Below are 21,462 nucleotides of genomic sequence, written 5' to 3' on the forward strand. Positions count from 1 at the left end.
AGAAAATGGCATTCGTTGGCTTCAAGGGCAGCTTCCGGCCCACCTGGGTGACTCTGGACACTGAGGACCACCATGCCAAAATCTTCCAAGTTGTGCCCGTCCCCGTGGTGAGGAAGAAGAAGCTGTGAGGACCGCTGCCACCTCAGCGCTGCCCTCCAGTGGACTCTGACGGTGGACTCCCAGCAGCCGCCTGGGGCAGCCTGGCTGGTCCCCCAGCCCCTGTCCAGCAGCTGCCGGGGAAGGCCACGTGTCAGCCCTGATGGGCCAAGGGGAGGGTATCAGAGACCCCTGGTGCTGTCACCTGCCCTCACTCAAGTGTCTACCTGCAGCCCCAGGGGCAGTGTTGCTGATGCTGGAAACCTTCTCTTTCCTGCAGCCTCTTGGGTGCTTCTCTCCTATCTGTGCCTCTGCGGTGGGGTGGGGTGTGTGTGTGTGTGTGTGAGGACCGTACGAGGAGACCTGCGCTGCGCTGGCAGCAAAAGTCCACTTTGGCGGGAGCTCTGCCCCAGCTGGGAGGCAGCCTGGAGGGGGCGCTGGGTCGTCCACAGATCCCCGTGCTCTCCAGCACGCACGTTAGGGTGGTCGGTGTAGGAGGAAGAGCCCGGGTCCTAAGGAAATCTTCATTCCTGTAAGCAAGAACCGACCTCCACGGGATTCGGAGCTGGCGTGCCGACCGGGATTCCGTCTTCCGTTCACCAAGATGGAACCGGCTACCCTCGGAGAAGGGCGAGCCTGCCTCCGGAGGGGTTCAACCTCTCAGGAGGCTTTGGCACCCAGGTTGGGAGTTGGACTAGGTGACTTTTAAAGGTCCTTTCAGTTCTGAGATGCCAGAACTGCGATGCTGTGGCTTTTCACATTGTGCCCGGAACCCAGCAGTAGGTGAGAACGTTCCTTCCAGCCAACATCCATGATGCTGGGTGCTCCGGGCGTACAGGATGGAGCGGTGAGAAGCATTGCCTAAGGCAAGGGGCTCGCAGTCTGGTGGAACAGGTGGTTGGGCGTGTGTACCTCTGATGCCAAGCGGAGAAAGCCAAGAGAGGTAAAGAGGAGGCCAGAGGCAGTTCCCGGAGGGAAAGAGCTTACGCGCTCAGGTGGTCAGGAAGCTTCCTGCAGTAACGAAGGGCAGGGGCATTTGGGTGGGCAGAGATGAGGCAGCCTCTGGAGTGGTTCCTGCCCACATCTGCCGAAGATGGGTGACTTCAAGGTCGCCCTTTGCCCTCGACTTGCTGGCCACCCGTAATAGAGAAGCGGGCATCAGAGGGGGTGATGGGCTGAGCTCATTATGGCCAGAGCACTGGGTCAGCTGGTCCACCAACCACTCCAAGAGGGGGTGGAGTCAAGTCGAGAAAGGGGAGCTCCTGCATCGGGGGCCCTGAGAGCCCTCGCGGAGGCCCACACGGACACACTCACACCTCAGTGAGCCTGGGGTTTCAGAGCTGGAAAGGACCTTAGGAAACACCTAGTCCAAAGCCTTTGTTGTATGGATGGGACACATGAGACCCCAAGCTGGGGACGAACCACACGGCCAGGGCAGGGCCAGGACGGGAGCCCCACTCGCCGCACTTACTGCCACACCACGCTGCCTCAACAGCCGGCCTGAGTGGCCTCGCGAAACGGGGGCAAGTCCCCTTGAAGGGAAAAAAGATCAGAATAGAAAAGAGAGTTGGCCGATGACTGTTTCTCTCCTGGTTCTCTGCTCGCACAAGGGCGCCCTCCTCTGGGCTGTGGAGGTCCTGCAGCCTCCGCTTGGCTCAAACTACCTGCCCTGTCGAGCCGGCGCCCGGCAGCTGCGGTCACTGCACTGGTGCTACCTGCTTCTGTAGGTCTGCAGGCGCGCCCAGCAGACACGTTTTCGGTGAGTCAGCTAGGTGGCTCCGGGATCTGAAGAGCTTTGGGTCCACCCCAGGCCCTCTCAGTCACTAATAACCTGCTCTCTCCCTTGCCCACCTTGGAGAGAGCCAGGCGAGCTTCCAGAGAAAGAAAACTCTATCTGTGGCTTATACTCCCTCATGAGACACCAGGGGCGCTCTGGGTCTCGTCCCCTTTCCTGCCCCGACCACAAATTCTTTCCTTCCTTGGCACCATCTGCCCAGCTGCACCCAATGAGACTCGGCCCAAGAGTTCACTGCCCAGGTTGAGCCAGTTGCCAAAGAGGTCTCCCCCACTAGACAGGTCTTTCGCTGCTAGGACGTGACGGTGGGACTCTGCCGCTTAAGACCTGGCAGCTTCAAAGGCCCGGGTCCCAGGAAGGACCTCTTCCAGGCAGGTCAGAGGCCATGGGGAGGAGAGTTCAATGACCTCGTGTTCTTCTTGTCTATAGTTCTGTTGAGTTTTCCTAAACTCTTAATGCAAGGGTCTCATACTGTGAACCACTTAGGATGTGATCACTTCAGATGGCCAGGAATGTTGACTGTCTTTGGTTCAGTTCATGGAAAAAAAAATACCTATTTGAAAATCCTCAGAGTTGTACATATGTCTAACAGTGCAGGATCTGTGCATAAAACTTTCCTTCCTAAACCATTCACCAAGAGCCCGTGTCTGGGCATGTTCTTGGTAGCACAAATTTTCTCACTGCTTAGAAAATTGTTCTTGTTGTTCTTTCTGTCTGTAAGCCTCAAAATGAGTTAGGCCTTTAAAAAACAAAAAAACAAAAAAACAAAAAAAAAACACTCCTCTGAAACGCTTGTCTTTTTCCTGTTGCCGAAATAGCTGGTCCTTTTTCGGGAATTAGATGTATAGTGTGTTTTGTCTGTAAACATTTCTTGTAGGCGTCACCATGAACAAAGATATATTTTCTATTTATTTATTCTGTGTGCACTTCGAGAAGTCATTGTCAGAGAAATGAAGAATTGTCTTAAATGTCATGTTTGGGGATGTCCTTTGGACCACTTGAAAGGGGTGTACCCAGGGCCTTCTGCTTGCAGCAGAGGGTATCGGCTCTGGTTTGGAAGATCTTGCTGTACCATAGTAAACATACAAAGGATATCATCCACCTGTCTGCGTGTTTTGTTTTCCATTAAAGTGGGCCTCATTTTAAGCCAGAGAGCTACAGAAAATAAGACTTAGGAAATCTCCCTTTGCATCTGCCTCTCACTTCCAAGAACTATTCATGTGTCAGAGTCCTACCTTGTCCTGCCCTAAGGGGGCGCCCACGAGAGCAGGTGGAGATGGTCCTAGGAGAGTGAAGATGTCGTTCATGTGGCCGGCCGCATCCAGGATGGACTACGTCCTTCTTACTCCTAAGCCATCAGTAAGCTGTCAGGGCAGCACCCTCTCCGAGGGGAAGCCAGGGGTCAGCAGTCTGGACTCGAAGCCAGACTGTTTCTTCCTCATGGGCACAGTTTGGTCAGAGGCCAAACACGGTATCTGAGAAGAATGTGGAGACTGAGGTGGAGAAATAGGTCCAAATCAAGCTGCCAGACAACAGGGGCAGAAGCACCTGGGCAGAGGTGAGAGGGGCTCGGGGGGCCTGGAGAGGAGAAAGTGAGAAGCTTAGAACGGGGTGAAATGGGAGGGTCTTAGAGCTGTGCTCTCCAGCAAGGCAGCCACTGGCCACATGAGGTCACCTACACTGAAATTAAGTAAAATGAAATACAAATAAAAATTCAGTTCCTTGGCTGCACTAGCCACATTTGAAGCGCTCAATAGTCCACATGTCTAGTGGCTACCATACGGGACAGGAAAGATATAAAATATTTCCATCAACAAAGCAAGTTCTTCTCTTAATGATTTCCAGGAAGCTTCTGGGGCTCATACACTGGACTTTTAAAAAAATCTATGCTCCTAATGTGTGTGTGTGTGTGTGTGTGTGTGTGTGTGTGTGTGTGTGTGTGTGTGTTCAGTCCACTTAAAGCGGCTGGCACCAGATTGGTGCTATCAAATTGTCAATAAACAAATGCAGTCGTCTCTCGGTAACCGCAGGGGATTGGCTCCAAGACCTCCATGGATACCAAAATCCGAGGATACTCAAATCCCTTACAGTCTGCCCTCTGTTTCTGTGGGTTCTGCATCCGGGAATTCAACCAGCCTCTGACTGTGTAGTGTTTTCCATCCGCGGCTGGTTGAATCTGCGAACACAGAACCTGCGGATATGGAGGGCCAGCTGTCCACCTGACAGAGCAGCCTGAGCATCCTAGGTCAGTGTGCAGTGGAAGGCACACGGGCCCTGCCCTCCAGAAACTTCGCCTGGAGGGAGAGAGCACATTTGTACACTCATTCAACAGCTATTGTTGGGCACTTGCTCTGTGCCGGCGCAGCACAGAGGAGCATAAAGGAGCGCCGTGGGGACCCTGTAGTCCTCACGCCCAGCGAGTGGTGTGGCAGAGCTCCGACTGCAGGGAGGAGTTATCAGCTGGAGTGGTCAGGGGTCAGGGAGCAGAGGTGGGACTGGAGTCAGCTTGGGAGACAGGGTCAGACGAGGGATGGGGCCTTTTCATAAGAGGCACAGCCTGTGGGCAGGGAAAGTAACCAGAGGTGTGGACTTGAGGACGGCCGGGCATAAACCAGAGAGCAATCCTGAGAGGGAAGATGGGTTGGCCAGACATTGGGCAGGTTTTAGGGACCCCTGGATTTGACTATGGGAGGGGGTCCCTCGTGACGCCTCCGCCAGCAGTTTCGCTGCTTGAGTGAGTGCACAGCCCGCTGGTTCAGTCGGCGAAGTCAAAAAGGCATTTGGGAGGATTGGGAGACCAGGCTCAAAGGAAGTGCTGGTTGAGCAACAGGAGACTGTAGCCAGCTCAGCACACGGAGCAAGAGATAGCCCAGAGGGGAGAGAGAGGATGGACTTGGGGGCCCCTCCCACACTTGTCTCTTCAACAGTCACCAGACGCCCAGGGGAGTCACTGCCAGGCTGTTACGTGACAAGGTGAGCACACCTAGCCCCTGTCTGCATGGAGACAGCCATAAAAATATGGAAGCAACCTAAGTGTCCATTGACAGAGGAATGGATTAAGAAGATGTAGTACATATATACAATGGAATATTAGCCATAAAAATGAATGAAGAAATGCCACTTGCAGCAACATGGATGGACTTAGAGATTATCATACTGAGTGAAGTAAGTCAGAAAGAGAAAGACAAATAGCATATGCTATCACTTACATGTGGAATCTAAAAAAATAGCACAAACGAACTTATTTACAAAACAGAATCAGACTCATAGACATAGAAAACAAATTTATGGTTACCAAAGGGGAAGCGGCAGAGGGATAAATTGGGAGTGTGGGATTAACAGAGGCACAGTACTATATATAACATAAACAACAAGGGCTTACTGTATAGCACAGGGAACTGTATTCAATATCTTGTAACAAACTATAATGGGAAAGAATTGAAAAAGAATATAGATATATATATATGTATAAACAAATCACTTAGCTGGACACCTGAAACAAGCACAATATTGTAAACCAACCATACTTTAAAAAAAGAAAAGAAAAGAGAGGAAGGTAGGAAATTCAGAGGAGTGGAGTATGCTCTGGGGGTTCCCCTCTCTTACGGGCTCGTCCCTAAGCAAGTGAGGGGGGCCGACAGAACCCCTCGTGGGGAGACCGGGAGTATCTGGAGAGACTGACAGTTTACTTCTCAGTGCTTACTGAGCCCCCAGACTCACAGGCCACCCGACCACTGCCGGAGCTGGGGATGAGAATTCTCTGGTGTCTTACTTCCCTGTCATTTGGGAGAGTAGAGGCTGAAGGTGCCTCTGCCCTCGTCCTGGGGTGACAGAAGGTGGATGCAGGCTGGAGCTGCCCAAGGTTCCCAGGAGAACAGCCGCTGGGTAAATGCCCCTGCACCCGCTGGCTGGGTAAGGATGCATGAGGTTTCCATGCATCAAGAGCACATCATGGAGGGACTTCCCCGGCGGTCCAGTGGTTAAGACTCCGAGCTTCCACGGCAGGGGGTGTGGGTTCGATCCCTGGTTGGGGAACTAAGATCCCACAAGCCGTGCAGCCAAAAAATGAATTAAAAAAAAATTTTTTTTTTTTTTTAAAGAGCACATGTGGAGCTCAGCGCAAGTAAGCTAGCTTGAAGGGACCCTGCCCCAAACAGCTGTCTGCTCAGGTGAACGGATACCTGGCAGAAAGAGGCTATGGGGCATCTCCAAAGGCAGGAGCTGAAAAAGGAAGAGGCGCCACCCGTATTCAGCTGGGAAATGTATTGCTCAGATCCAAGTGGGTAAGGGAGCATTTGGGAAGAAACCAGAAGACATCCCGTGCCAAAGAGCCATAACACCTGCCATAACAGAGAGCACTTAAGGACAGTTTGCAATAGCACAAAGTACTGAAGACTTTTTACCCCTTTCCTCTAATCCGCCCCCCCCCGTGCCCCAAACCGGTAGGAGCCAGCAGGAATGGGGAATGATGGGAGAAGTGGAGTGGGAAGCAAGGCGGAAGCAGAGAAAAAGAATAGCCCCACTTCTCCACCCCCATCTCCCCTGCAGGGGCTCAGACAGGGCCCAAGCAGGTGGAGAGCAGGTAAACTCGCTTTAGGGGCAGGAAGAGAGAGCCCTGGTTTTTAGCCTTTGCTGATGTCCATGGTGTAAATACCCTCGTCGGCCAATTTCCAGCTACAGTGGTTTCATAGCCAGATCCCAAGATTCCTATTTAACCACTGGTTCTGCAAGCTGGTGCCTGCTGGCTTCAGTGCAGGAGTTGAAGGCGGCGCTGAGAAAAAATACAGCTCTGCTAGTTTGTATCCTTCAAAATCATCTCCTTCAACAAAACAATTACAAGGAGTGGAAGGGAAGAGTAGAAGGTTTATACTCCCCTGGAAAGTATCATGTCGACTCCCTTAGAAGAAGGAAGCTGCTCAAACAGAGTTTTGCTTGTTTATAGCTCTTAAACAGATCTTTTTTTCCCCTTCCGACTCTAGAGGGGAAACACTACACCAGGTTGAATAATACCACAATGTTGGGTATGGAGAACCTCTCCTAAGCAAAATCCCAAAGGCGAAATCACCAAGATTCGTTCATAGGATGACATAAAATTATTAAAATTTAAAATTGTAAATAAATAAATTGAGGAAATGAGTTTAAAAAGACCAAAAAACCCAACTGCCACTTTTGAAGAGCCTGGAGCAAAAGCAGGAGGTCGGGAGCAAAAGCAGGGGGCTGTGCATGCGCCCTGAACACACCACCACCTAAGGGGTGGGCGAAACACCTAAGCCACCCCCCTGGCCCAACCCCTGGACACACCCCTACCCTCACCCCATATAAGGAAAAAGCTTGCCCCCTCTCGGGGAGCGAGCAATCAAGGGAACCTGCTGTTTGTTCTCACTCCCCAGCCGCAGCAGGGCCCCAATAAAGCCTGAGTTTTTTGTCTGGCCTCTGATCAATTTCTACTGTTTGGGGAAGGCCAAGAACCCTGGTTGGTAACACACGTTTGCAAGGCCAGGATTATGGCAGGATTACGCTTCTTGTTGGGGGTCCCTGAACTTTATTCACATAATTTGCAAATGGTCCCTTCATTAAAGGATTGGTACGATGCCATCTGCTTTCTACTGGGACTCCGCCGATATTTTATATATGAGACACTCTTACAAAGCAGTAAAGGGAGGGTGGGGAACACCAAAAGAAAACAGGAAGGTGTCAATTCATAGAAAAAGTATATAAATTGGAAATAAATATATGTATTTAAAAATTCAGTCTCACAGCAGTGTAAAGCAACAAGAAAGAAAGAAAGAAAGAAAGGAAGGAAGGAAGGAAGGAAGGAAGGAAGGAAGGAAGGAAGAAAGAAAGAAAGAAAGAAAGGAAGAAAGAAAGAAAGAAAGAAAGAAAAAGAAAGGAAGAAACTTTAGTCTGAGGTGGGGGGGAAATAAAAAAATAAAAGAAAAGAGTCTCTAGTTAGAAAAAAAGAAATTCAGCCTCATTGGTAATTATAAGATGCAAACTGAAAAAACAGGGAGATACTATTAATCACCTACCAAACTGAAAATATTGCAAAGAATGCTACAAGGCAAGAAGAAACAGACATTCTTAGATGAGGACAGAAAAATAATTTGGCATCTTTTCCATAAAGCAATTCTGTATTATGTAAAAGTGAACTGAAAATATGTGCAGACTTTGGCTCCAAAATTCTGCCCAAGAATTTATCTCAAGAAAGAGCTGGGACTTCCAGGTGGCACAGTCGTTAAGAATCCACCTGCCAACGCAGGGGACACGGGTTCAATCCCTGGTTCAGGAAGATCCCACATACCACGGAGCAACTAAGCCCATGCACCACAACTACTGAGCCCACAAGCCACAACTATTGAACCCATGCGCCTAGAACCCATGCTCTGCAACAAGAGAAGCCACAGCAATGAGAAGCCCCTGCACTGCAACAAACAATAGCCCCCTCTTGCCGCAACTAGAGAAAGCCCGCGCACAGCAATGAAGACCCAACGCAGCCAAAAATCAACCAATAAAATTAATTAATTGATTGATTTTTTTTAAAAAAGAAAGAGCTTACAGTAGTGCACAGCATTTGTGACAAGGATATTCACTGCAGCATTTTATATGATAATGAAAACTTTGAAACAATCTAAATAGTCAGCAATCAGACTGGCTACATCGAGATACAGTCCCTTTCCCAAAATGAAGATTAAAAATGACTGTTGAAATGTTGATAATTATGAATGCTGGGTGATAAGGAACGGAATTCATTATACCACTCACTCTAGTTGCATGTTTGTGTGTACATTTAAAATACTTCCTCAATAAAAAACTTCTGAAAGTTGGAAATAACTATTTAGAAAGTACTTAGCATTACGGATCAAGAGCCTTAAAAATAGTCCTTTTCATTGACCTAGTAATTATTTATCTGGGAATGCAGCCTAAGGAAACAAAGCTTAGGTATAAAGATGTTCTTTATGGCATTATTTATAATCATTTGACACGTTCAAAGCACCTAAACGTTTGACTCCACGGGAGTGACTAAATAAATTACGGTCTCATTTGATGAACTATTACACCTCACTGAAATAATACTGACAAAGAGCTTGTAATAACAAACTGTGCATTTGCAAAGTCAGTTGCAAAATCATTGTGGGTTCTGTAAGTCACAGAATATTACAGGCTCAAAGACCTTGGAGCTCAATTGGCCTGGCATTCTGCACGTGAGAGATGTTCTCAGACACACAGACAGACACACACACACACACACACACACACCCCTCCAAGCCCTGCTACCTCCACCAAGCCCACACTCGCGTTCCTTCTGATGGTGCCAGTGCCACAGTCTCCAGGCTGGTCCCCCAGCCTTCGCACCTCCTCCTCCCTCCCCATCTCCCTCCTTCCTGATCTTGCCTCTCAAAAGCCCAAGGAACTAGTTTGCGATAGCAAAGGCCTCCTCGGTGGCCGCTTCCCTTGGTTAAATTCCTTTGGTGAGAGTTGTCTGGTGCATCTGAGGTACAGTAGAGGTGATCCATTCTAGCCCGGGGCATACATTGATTTAAAATTAGAAGTAGGGGCTTCCCTGGTGGCACAGTGGTTGACAGTCCGCCTGCCGATGCAGGGGACATAGGTTCGTGCCCCGTTCTGGGAAGATCCCACATGCCACGGAGCAGCTAGGCCCGCGAGCCATGGCCGCTGAGCCTGCGCGTCCGGAGCCTGTGCTCCGCAACGGGAGAGGCCGCAAAAAATAAACAAACAAGTAAATAAATAAATAAAATTAGAAGTAGGAGCCCAAAGGCAGAAAACACCATCTTTGCCCAAGAGAATTTAAAGGAGGAGCAAAGATCTTAGGGCATTTGGAAAGAAGCTTCTCTACTAGGGGTTCAGGGACCTCCTTGGTGCTGGAATGAATTCCTCTAGTTCAGTTTCTTCCAGACCTTTGTATGTGGATTCCAGGCCTGGCAGAACTTGTCACCCCTGTTTATAGAAGTGGTGAGGCCCAGGGACATCAAATTGGCACTCAAGGTCATCCAACGTGGGCTGCAACAGGAGGCTGGGATCAAAGGGGCCTCCGTGTTTCCAGGCCCATCACTGAAGCCTCACTCCCCACAAGGAAGAATGCCGGTTGGCGGGCCCAGCAGATGCAAAGCAGGCCAGATGTCCCTGGAATTCCTGACATTCCAGGAGGGCAGCCCTCCTTGCGGCCCCAACTCCAGGCCTCAGATTTGTGGGCTCAGAAACTTCACCCTGGCAACTTCGGCAAACTTCTCTGGAGGAAAAAAAAAAAATTGCTCTGAGTGTGCTAGGGCACTGTGCACTAAGATCTAAAAATCCCGCAAGGGGGGCTGCTCAGGTCCAGGGTTTGACAGAACTTGAGTGATGGCTCATTGATAGGCTTCAATCAATTCAACAAGATCTAGGGAGAGTTTACCACGTGGCCCCAGCTGCCAGCTCAGATTTCCCCAGATGCTGGGCCGAGTGGAGAGGGCCCCGGAGTTTCTGGCTTATGACACTTGGATGAGACCTGAAATCTGCCCCCCGGAAATTTCCTTGTCCTACCAAACAGCACAGTCAGCCTGCAGTCCATCCTGGACTAGGGCAGCTCTGCCCCTAGTCATTTTCAGGGTGACGCCACGTGACCTAAGTGTGAAGGTCCTCAACAATGCAAGCATCTGGGAGTGCAGTGCCAAGGAGGTGGAAGCAGTGGATGTTCCCGCCTGAACAGAAGCAGACCCACTCTGCTCTTGCATACGCTGCACTGGGCAGATGGCCATTCTTCCGGAACAATCTCTGCAGCCCATGCAGACTTCTATCCCAACCCCCTCCTTAGGCTGTGGTGCTCCAGTGAACAGAGCACTGCCTCCAGAGGGGAAGGATGCCATTCCTTCCTTGCTAGCAGTGACCTTGGGCCAGAGGCTTAACCCTACGAGTCTCTGTTTAATCATCTAAAAAAACAAACAAGGGCTTCCCTGGTGGCACAGCAGTTAAGAATCCGCCTGCCAATGCAGGGGACACGGGTTTGAGCCCTGGTCCAGGAAGATCCCACATGCCACGGAGCAACTAAGCCCGTGCGCCACAACTACTGAGCCCGTGCTCCGCAACAAGAGAGGCCACCACAATGAGAAGTCCATGCACCCTGCTCGCCACAGCTAGAGAAAGCCCAGGTGCAGCAACAAAGACCCAACACAGCCAAAAATATAAGGAGATAAAATGAATAAACTTATAAAAAAGAAAAATACAATAACAGTTAACACATATAGAATGCTGTGTTAAGCACTTCATGTGGATTCACGCATTTAATCCTCACAACACGTCTATGAGGCAGGAACTTTTATTAGTGCCCATAGCCTTAAGCAAGCTTAGATGATGTGCCCAAGATGATCCAGCTCCTAAAATGCAGGACCTGGCAGTGCAACTCCAAAGCTGTGCTCTAACGGGCCTCACACTAACAGCTAGCAAACTGCAACCTTGCAGGGCTACGGAGAGTAAATGAAATAAAGTATGTCAAGAGCCTGCACACAGTGGACGCGCAATGAACGGAAAGGGACATCGAGCATCTTTTAATGCCATGTGTAAACACCAGGAGGGCAGGGGCTTTACTGCCTTGTTCGCCTTCACCCCCATCACCGGCTCAATTCCTGGATCTTGTAGGTGTTCAGTAGGTACATACGTGGCGAGCGGGTGTGCAATGAGGCCAGGTGGACAGGAGCAGCCGTCTTCCCAGGCAGAGCCCCACGACCTGAGTTCAAATGCTGGCTTTGACACTTCCTAGTGGTGCGACCGCGGAAGAAATACTTAACTTCTCTGTGCTTCAGTTTCCCTGTGTGTAAAATGGGGATGATGCTATAGTATCGACTGCACAGGGTTGCTAGGAGGATGACGTAAATTAATTTACGTAGAACAGGACACACGGAGCAGATAATCTTTTAGGTTTCAAACAGAAATCCAGAGAGAGAGGCATATGCAGATGTTCACAAATATTTGGCAAGCACAGATTGAGTGATCTGTTCATTAAAATAATAGCTGAAGAATTCTGCCCGAAGGGTGGGTGGCAAAGTCAGAGCTTCAAGCAATGTGGATGCCGCGAAGCATGCCGGTCTCTGCTGCCCCCTAGTGGGCATATCCCTTAACTTTTTTTAAATTAATGAATAAATGAAAATTTCTATATTTATTTTGGTTTCTTTGTTTTTCTTTTCATTTTATATTGGCGTATAGCTGATTAATAATTTTGTGATAGTTTCAGGTGCACAGCCATACATATACATGTATCCATTCTCCCCCAGACTCCCCTTCCATCCAGGCCGCCACATAACACTGAGCTGAGTTCCCTGTGCTATATACAGTAGGTCCTCGTTGGTTATCCGTTTAAAATATAGCAGTGTGTACATGTCAATCCCAAACTCCCTAACTATCCCTTCCTTCCCCCCTTCCCCCCTGGTAACCATTAGTTCATTCTCTAAGTCTGTATGTCTGTTTCTGTTCTGTAAATAAGTTCATTTGTATCGTTTTAGATTCCGCATATAGGGGATATCATGATATTTCTCTTCCTCTGTCTGACTTACTTCACTCAATATGACAGTCTCTAGGTCCATCCATGTTGCTGCAAATGGCATTATTTCATTCTTTTTTATGGCTGAGTAATATTCCATTGTATATATGTACCACATCTTCTTTATGCATTCCTTTGTCAATGGACATGTCGATGGTGTCCCTTAATTTTTGACTTGATTTTCTTTCACAGGAAGATGCTAATGGTCTCTTCAGGGGGACCCCTGCTCTAGAGGGTTCTGGCCAAATCACTTTCCCAGCTGTGCCTTGGTTCTCTGGACGGTGAGGTGGAAAGAATGAACATTTCTAATTTCTACTTCTCCTGATAGGGGTTTTATGAAACAGGCAGAGCACTGGCTGGTTCTGTGATCAGAGGCGAACCCCCTCCCCCTCCCGTTTCACCTGTGAACAGGAACCGCCCACACCTCCACACCTCGAGGTTCACACAAGGTGGATAATAATGGGAGGCTGGTGGAAGCTCTCAAGTCCAAAACGTGTTTGTTGTAGTCATTACCATCCACATCTTCCTCCTCTGCTCCCCAGATGAGTTCAGCCAGGCCTGTTCTTTGGGACTTTCCTCCCAGACGTGCACCCTCAAGGACCCCCAAGTGAAGAGCCCAAGCTTTGGCTACTGTAAAGGCCCCTCCGCTTCAAGCCCTGGCCTCACCCAGCCTGGTCAACAAGGTACCTCGCAGCAGCATCACAGGAAAACATTTTTTTCATCAGCTTTCAGTCAAAGGGTTAATTTTTATGTTCAATAAGGAGCACACACATTACAAAAATTGGAGATGAAAAAAAAGATTGGAGTGGGCAAAGATGCCCTCCTTGAGCAAACTTGAGTCAGGTTCCTCTGAAGCCTCATCTCAACTAGGCCTCAACCTTGGCCTGCTGAGCCCTGTTTAGCGAAGAATCCTCCCAGGTCAGGTTAATCCTCCCGCGCCTTGAAAACTCAGCCTCGGGCCAGTCTGGTAAGAATCCAGTGAGGCCAGGTTAGCAAGCATCCCCCTACCCTTGACAGCTAATCTAATTTTCCATCCACGGACCCTCTCACTCTGCTCTTTGACTAACTGCATTCAGAGTTGAATTCAATCTCTTTCCCCTTTTGCAACAGCGGTAAATAAAATCTTCCTTGCCAATTTTAACAAGTGTCTAGTACAAAATTTTTCTTTAACACAGTCCACCAAGAGACTGAGAAGCATGCAAATTAAAATAAATTAACATTTTATACCTCAAACTATGCCTGGCATGTAGGTGATCAATAAATACTTCTGAATGAATAAATACATTAATGAATTAAAAATAATGCCCAATTCTAGTGAGTTTTTGGCAGAATGGATGGGTCTGCTCATATACTGCTGGTGACCGCGCAAACTGATATAATCCTTTTGGAAGTAAAATGACAACGTATAATAAAAACGCGTCCTTTGTTCCAGTAATCTTGAAAACAATACTAAAGGAGTCATCTTAAGGCAGAAGAGAAACTAATTTCAATGAAATTGACAATTGTGGGTCACTAAAAAGAACCCAAATATTCAACAATATAGGAAGAGGTCAAGAGAGTGGCGATACAGCACAGAACGAGGGTCCTGACATCTTTGCTTTGTTTCATACCCTGTTTAGACAGATAAAAACAGAGAATAAAAAAAGTTAGAGTGGGGAGATCAGACCAGTTGCAGAAACTTCTTCAAAGCAGCTCTAGTGAAAAGCTCATAAGGATCTAGAGCTCCCAGAATCCAGGAACAAGCAGAATCATCAAGACCCAGGAGGTCAGAAACTCAGGGCAAGTCCAGAAATTTCACCAACAGAAGCTCTGAAACCTTCACTCTAGTTGTCCCACTGTTGATGACTCAGCTACCAAATCATTCAATCTCTGGCCGAGAGGATCTGATTTGCCAACCAGGTGTGTGCCCAGGGTGAGGTCTGCACCTCTGGTCCAAGTGACTGTGACCATCCAAGGTGGGTGGGATAGGGGAGTAGGGTCACTCCTGCGAACAGGGAAGCCTTGGGATGACGCAGACACTTCTGGAAGGGGATGCGGATGAGACACAGATTAGACTCATGCCCTTGTAAGTAGCAGAGCCACGTCTGACACTGCAGTCTGGCCCAACTTTCTCTGCAGGAAAAGGATGGGACTGTTACACAGCCAGTGAAATGTTAAATGTGAAGCCCATATAGCAACAGGGAAACGTCATTATGACACAAGGCTAAGTGGAAAAAGCCAAAAATAAAATTCTGTTTCTGCTATGATGACAACTATGTGATTACAAAGTTCAGAGATAATAACCTGAAAGGAAGCTTGGTCAAATGAACAAGGCTTGAATAGCTGGGAGGCTGTGTAGGTGGGTGAATTTCTTTCTTTCATGGAGATCTTGTAACATCTGTACAATAAGGCTTTCAAGTCTTATTCTGAAAGTACAAACCTGGTAAGTCAGGGAATATTAACTCTTAAAACATGAAGAGGGCTTCCCTGGTGGCGCAGTGGTGGAGAGTCCGCCTGCCGATGCAGGGGACACGGGTTCGTGCCCCGGTCCGGGAAGATCCCACATGCCGTGGAGCGGCTGGGCCCGTGAGCCATGGCCGCTGAGCCTGCGCGTCCAGAGCCTGTGCTCCGCAACGGGAGAGGCCACAACAGTGAGAGGCCCGCGTACCGCAAAAAAAACCCCAAAAAGAAACCATGAAGAAATACTACTTAAAGACCACTGGTTTAAGACCTTAGATTCGACCCCATACCTGCATAGCCTCACTGTCTCACCCTCATCTTTGCTCTGACTGCTCCTGTCTTTAAGATTTTCATGTTTTCATCATCAGTTTCTTTTTTTAACATTAACTTGATTTTTTAAATACACAATTAAATATTATTTCTCTTTACTGAGTTTTGTGATGCCCCTTACATCACGTGCCTGTAGCGAGTGCTTCACTGCCCATGCCTAGCCCTGCCCTGGCCAAAAGCAGCATTTGGCATGGCCTTTCCTCCTCCTACAGGGGCGGGGGAAACATGGTTATTAGGTAGAGAGGAACACTCCAGCCTGACCCTCCCAGAGGGCAGCCAGGGCTCCGAGGTCCATTGCTAATCAGAGGGACTCTCCGAAGGCTGGACAGGAAACCTTCTAGGAAGAGTGTTACCCACCCCCACACCCGACCCCACCAAGGTCTAGGACATTTGGTAAAAATCACAGGACGGCACAGCCTACTCATCAAGCAAGGCCACACAGCCTGAGCCCCCTCCCTTTCCTGTTAGGTTATAGAAAAGCTGAGAAAAAGCAATACTCAGGCCACGAATTGCAGCTCCAGGAAAACAAACAATGCTCAGATAAGGAGGGAAGGGAGTCAGGAGAATTCACCAAAGATAGATAGTCTAGGCCAAGGTCTGGGAAAGGCTGTGTCTACAAAGCATGAACAAGAGGGGAAAAAACAAAGACGTGGTATCTATCCAAACATGCTGCAATTAGAAAACAACCACCACAAAAGAATATATGTACAAATACAGAAAAATATTCTATTCTGGGAAAAAATATAACACAAGGTGTAAATCAACTATACTTCAATAAAATTTAAGAAAATGAATAAAAAGAAAACATGAAAAAAATGAGATACAAAAACAAAGTTGGCAGTTTCTTGAAGAAAAGCAAACAAACAAACAAAATCCACAAGGTACAGCGTCTCCATTTGGACTTCCTGAATTCACAGAATTTAACAAAAACTTGGTTTCTAATAAAAACAGATTAAAAACAGAACGAGATTTAAAAAAAAACTCATTTCAGGGGCTTCCCTGGTGGCACAGTGGTTGAGAGTCCGCCTGCCGATGCAGGGGACACAGGTTCATGCCCCGGTCCAGGAAGATCCCACATGCTGCGGAGCGGCTGGGCCCGTGAGCCATGGCCGCTGAGCCTGTGCGTCCGGAGCCTGTGCTCCGCAACGGGAGAGGCCACAGCAGTGAGAGGTCCGCGTACCACAAAAAAACAAACAAACAAACAAACAAAAAAACTCATTTCAGAGCTAAGAAAAAAATTGGTGCCCAAAACACCAACACAAAACTGAAAATAAGTTAATAGAAGATAATTTTTTTTCACATCATGGGGAAAAAACCACCTAAATTGCAGTTGGAAATGACACACCATATTCTACGAGAATAACAAAAGATTTTGAAAAATCTTTTTAGCAAAAGTACTGAATGATAGGAATGAGGCAGGATCCCCAGGATCTGATCGAAAAAGCAGTCGCTTCTAAGAGGAAAGATAAGACTGGCCTAGACCGCTCCAATGGAGCAATGGATGTGTTACACAACCTGTCAGTGTACAAGTAACACTCTTAAAGAAGAATCAGGAGATGGAAGGAATTTTGAGAATTCCTCCACCTTGATGAGGGATTAATACATACTAAGTTGGTTTAATTTAAAAAGAGGGGGCTTCCCTGGTGGCGCAGTGGTTGAGAGTCCGCCTGCAGCTGCAGGGGACACGGGTTCGTGCCCCGGTCCGGGAAGATCCCACATGCTGCGGAGCGGCTGGGCCCGTGAGCCATGGCCGCTGAGCCTGCGCGTCTGGAGCCTGTGCTCCGCGATGGGAGAAGCCACAACGGTGAGAGGCCCGCATACCGCAAAAAGAAAAATAAATAAAAAGAAAAAGAGGTTTAACATTATAAAGGAAACAAGTACTAAAAACCACAACCTAAAGTATCAAAAACTAGGGGGGTGGAAGGATGTCTAATTATTAAGTTCTCATGTTTCATAGTTTACAGTCAAAGATGTCATGTGAATGTATTAAATCAAGAGGCATGAAAACAAACATGAAAAAGTAAAAACCCTGGTGGTCCAGTGGTTAAGACTTCACGCTCCCAGTGCAGGGGGCAGGGGTTCGATCCCTGGTCGGGGAACTAAGATTCCACATGCCGCGCAGCGCGGACAAAAAAATAAAAAAATTTAAAAAGAATGAATTTATATATGTGCATGTGTATATGTATTATACACCCCCCGCCCCTCCCTTAAACATGACATTTCTCTTGTTCACGAATCTGCAGATTGGGCGTGGCTTTTCTGCTTCCTGCATGGCTGGGACGTCTTGAAGGCTGGAAGCATTTGAAGGCTCACTTGCTCACCTGTCTGTGCCTGGGCTGGGATGACTCCTAGCTGGGGCTGGTACAGGTGGGGTTCTCTGAGCATCTCTCTCTCTGTGTGGCTCCTATATGTGGCCTCTCCACTAGGGTTGCTTCAGGGTAGCCAATGAAGATGTGGTTTTCACGTCTATTAAATTGGCAAGTGTAATGCCCAGTGCTGGCCAGGATTTGAGGTCTACTGTTAGCAAAGCTAAGTTAACAAAACCACATTGGAGGGTCATTTGGCAGTCTACATGGGAAGGTTAAAATTTGCTTCTTCTACCAATTCCACTGCTAGGAATCTGCCCCTCAGATATAAACACAAGTTTACCAAAATAGTTGGTAATATCTGTTAAAATGTCCAGTGCAGCACTGTACCTACTAGTGAGACCCTGAAAACTCAACGTGCATCAGCAGGGACTGTGCAGGGGAACTGTGGGTCAGACCTCACCACCACCCAGCTCATCCTGCGCCACCTTCAAGCAAGGCCTGAACTACTGAAAGACCCTCCCAACTTGCCCCTCACACCAACCACTGCCCACTTCCAATCAATTCTCTGGTGTAGCCAGTGCAAATCAGATTACCACTTGAATCCACCCCACAGCTAAAATCCTTCAGTCCTCCAGAATCTCTACCAGACCCTGTGCACCCCACACAGATGCTACAGTTCCAGCTTTCATCCTCATTACTGGAACGTATAAGGTCTAGGGCTTCCCGGGGGAATGGGGGGGAGGACAGCCAGGGAGACAGGAGTCAGGACAGCAGGCATTAGCTTTGTCGCCTGGTAAGGTAGTTCTGTACCTTAACAGCTGGCTTGCAGAGGTGGATTTTCTAAGTGAATGGGCCCCTCTTACATAGGAATCTTCCAAATAAATCTTCACTTTCATAATTCTTATTCATAAAGGTGTACTGTTTCTTTAAGAGATCCCAGAGACTTGTATAAGCTCTCGACCCCCATAAAACCTCCATAACTCACCTGTCCAGCCTGGTCCTGTGCTGTGCCCCAGCCTCTTCATTGGCCTTCCCGCTGTCCCTCCTCTGTTCCGTCTAACCACAGGGCCTTTGCATGGACTGTTTCCTCTGCCTAGGTTACTCCCTCCTCCTGCCTCAGAGAGGTCCCCTCTGACTATCCCAAGATTCCTCCACTTCTTGGCACTGTACTTCTTACCTATTTCAACGATTGCCATTTCACTTTGTATAGGATTAGTATTTGTCTTTCCCCACCAAATCACTGTTTCACGATGGCAGGGGCTGTATCCACACTGTTGCTGGCATCTAGTGGTGCCCAGAATGTAACAGAAGCTTAGTCAATACAGGCTGATGTGGCCGCATATCCCATAGGAAGCAATGAGACAGACGTGTACACTGTGACACGGAAAGCCAGCTAAGTGGAAACACAAGGTCCTGGGCAGGGTGGAGAGTGTGCGCCCTTCTGTTTAATGAAGACAAGCATCCAGTCAGGACGGCTGCCCTGTATACGAGGCCAGCGCAACGACAGATGACAGAAACCCAACAAATCGCTCAAGTAAAAACTGAAAAAACCCAGGGACAGGACTGGTTTCAGACGAGGCCGGATGCAGGGGCTTAGGCGATACCACCAGGACTCGGCTCTCTCCCTGCTTCTCCCCACTGCATCCTCAGACAGCCCTCCCCTGGAGGGGGCAAGAGGGTGGCAGCAGCTCCAGCCTCACTTCCCTGGGTTCAGATTGTATGAGAAACACAGAACACCTCTTCCTGATGTGGCTCAAGCAAACTCACCCTGGGATTAATTCCTCCCTGGAGGGGGGGGCCTGCAGGGCAAACATCCCCTACAGCACAGAACAGAAAACAAAGAGGGTGTGGATCACTGTGGGGAGATCTGAATAGTTACCAAAAGAAGGGGAAATAGAGGCTGTAAGGCCAAAACAAATACATATCACTGTAAACCAGTAAGTGTACCTTTCTTTTTTTTTTGAAAACAAATTAACAGTAGCTTCCACTGGGACAAGGCAGTGGTAGCAGGGGAGGCCAAGGCTTTTTGCTTTGTACCATTCTTTAACGATGAAGTTTTCTAACCGTGTGCATGCTGTTTTTAATTTGTTAAAATCACAATGGAAGCCTTTTTGAACAAATGATTTTAGTTCTTAAAAATGACACCTGTGTATAAATTCCGTAACTCTTAGAGTAGGCTCTGACGTATGACAGCAACATCAGACAGTAACAGGTAGCACATCATATTAGTACCATACAAAAACACCACAATTTTAGGCACTTTATCAAAGAAAAATGTTTAGAAGTGAATGAGGTTATTGAGTCTTCTGCTACGCTCTGCAAAGAACTCTGCTCATGCCCGATTTACACCCTTGAAAATCATCACATGAAATGGAACACACAACTCTCAACACCAGCATTACTCTTTCCTAAATAAAGTTCTATTCTGACAGAACCCCTGGACTTACAGACTACATAAAACCTGACAGATACCAAGAGTTCTCTATAACTGACAAGAGGAATTCAAGTCCAAGAAACTCAAAGCGAATACTTAGGATTCCCAAGTTGCATTATTTTCTGTTCTCTGCATTTTCTGCACAGATTTGGGATTTACGCATCCTGGTGTCCTGATTGTATATTTAGATACGTGCAGTGCTCCTGTGGAGCGTTTCTAATCTCACAGTAATGAAGTGATGTCTGTGGCATGGAGAGCCTGATTCAATTTAGTCAGGAGTCTTAAGTTGGTCTGATGAGAACCTGGTATCCTTTCAGTTAACAGAAATAAAAAGCATGGATACAGCAGGCTGCCGGATAAGAGCAGGTGCAGCGAAGGGAGCGGTGCCACAGTCCGGCCAGAGACTCCCCACATTTATGGGGAAAAGCAACACCGCCAGCTTTCCATTTAAAGTGATTTTATAGTAATCATGAATTTGTCAGTGTCCCATGTTAATTACAAAACCTCTGTCTTCTGACTTGAAGTCTTTTAAACAGTAATTCTTACACTGACCAGAAACTGGTCACATGGCAGACCTTTGCCAGCAGAGAACTCATGGCTGTGTGGTTTCCCACGCCCACCCCCGGCCCACGCGCCCTGGCTGAGCTCCCCGCGCTCCACTGCAGAACCCGCAGCTGCCCCGCTACAGCTCTTCTCTTTTACTCCCAGCTCGATTGCCTTCCTTCGAAGCCTGAGGTTTCGGCTCTCCCCCCTCCTTCTTTTTGCCTTTCTCTTGCTTGGTTTTATTTTTCTCTTTGCTTCCTCTTCCTTTGCCAGGGTACACCTGTCCCTCCAGAGTTACATCGGCACACCTGTCTTGACTGACCAAGAAGTCCTTGATCTCCCAGGCGTAGCTGCCGTCACGCAGCATGAAGATGGCACGGTCTGACCCCACGATGAACCTTGACAGAGAGACGGGACCACAGTCAGCTCGCTGCTAGTACAGGGCTAATGGGTCAGAGAGGCCCTGTGGCACTTAACCGAGAACTCTTTTTTCAAATTCTACATGAATACAGAACTAAACATTCTATTTTCGAAGGTCTGACAGTCACTGTTTGAAAATACTAGCTGGCTGAACCATTTAACACCTCGGCTCAGATCAAAACAAAGGAGACCCTGCGGGGAGGGGGTGTGATGTAGACGAGGCTGCTCGCGTGAAGGGCGGGATTAGGAAGAAGGCCTCGGGAGGCTGCAGACGGGGCTCAGGGCCTCTGCCGGGGCAGCAACAGGGAGGCTGCCATTTGGGTCCGTTTTACATTCTGAAGGGCCCAGCTAAGCTTGCATCTGACAGAAGGCCTCTGCTGATAAAGGCTGAAAAACACCAGTTTAGATCAGGTCACAAGAGGCCCATGAAGGCTCAGGAGGATGCTCGGCTACTGGACAGAAACCCTAACCCTGGAAGTTAAAGCAAGCATCCAAGCACGTCCACACTCACCAGGCCCCAAGGAGCAGGGAGGAACAGAATGGAGCCTGGGTGGACGGATGGACCACT

At 48.3% G+C, this 21,462-nt stretch overlaps 2 protein-coding genes across 9 annotated transcripts in view; one reads left to right on the top strand and one right to left on the bottom strand.

Annotated features, from left to right (window-relative positions):
- CEMIP (cell migration inducing hyaluronidase 1) overlaps positions 1–2,988 on the top strand; it is a 162,791-nt gene extending 159,803 nt beyond the window's left edge. For all 8 annotated transcript variants that reach the window (XM_049704969.1, XM_049704976.1, XM_049704982.1 and 5 more), the window contains one exon: positions 1–2,988. In XM_049704969.1, the coding sequence (XP_049560926.1) occupies positions 1–128 (128 nt within the window). In that variant the 3' untranslated portion in view covers positions 129–2,988.
- The window catches only part of MESD (mesoderm development LRP chaperone), a 27,240-nt gene continuing 8,419 nt past the window's right edge, over positions 2,642–21,462 (bottom strand). Inside the window, exon 3 of the mRNA XM_004278322.4 lies at positions 2,642–20,872. Within this exon, the coding sequence (XP_004278370.1) occupies positions 20,614–20,872 (259 nt within the window). The 3' untranslated portion in view covers positions 2,642–20,613. The remainder of the gene's footprint in view (positions 20,873–21,462) is intronic.

Source organism: Orcinus orca, chromosome 2 (genome assembly GCF_937001465.1).
Source record: "Orcinus orca chromosome 2, mOrcOrc1.1, whole genome shotgun sequence".
Lineage (NCBI taxonomy): Eukaryota > Metazoa > Chordata > Mammalia > Artiodactyla > Delphinidae > Orcinus > Orcinus orca.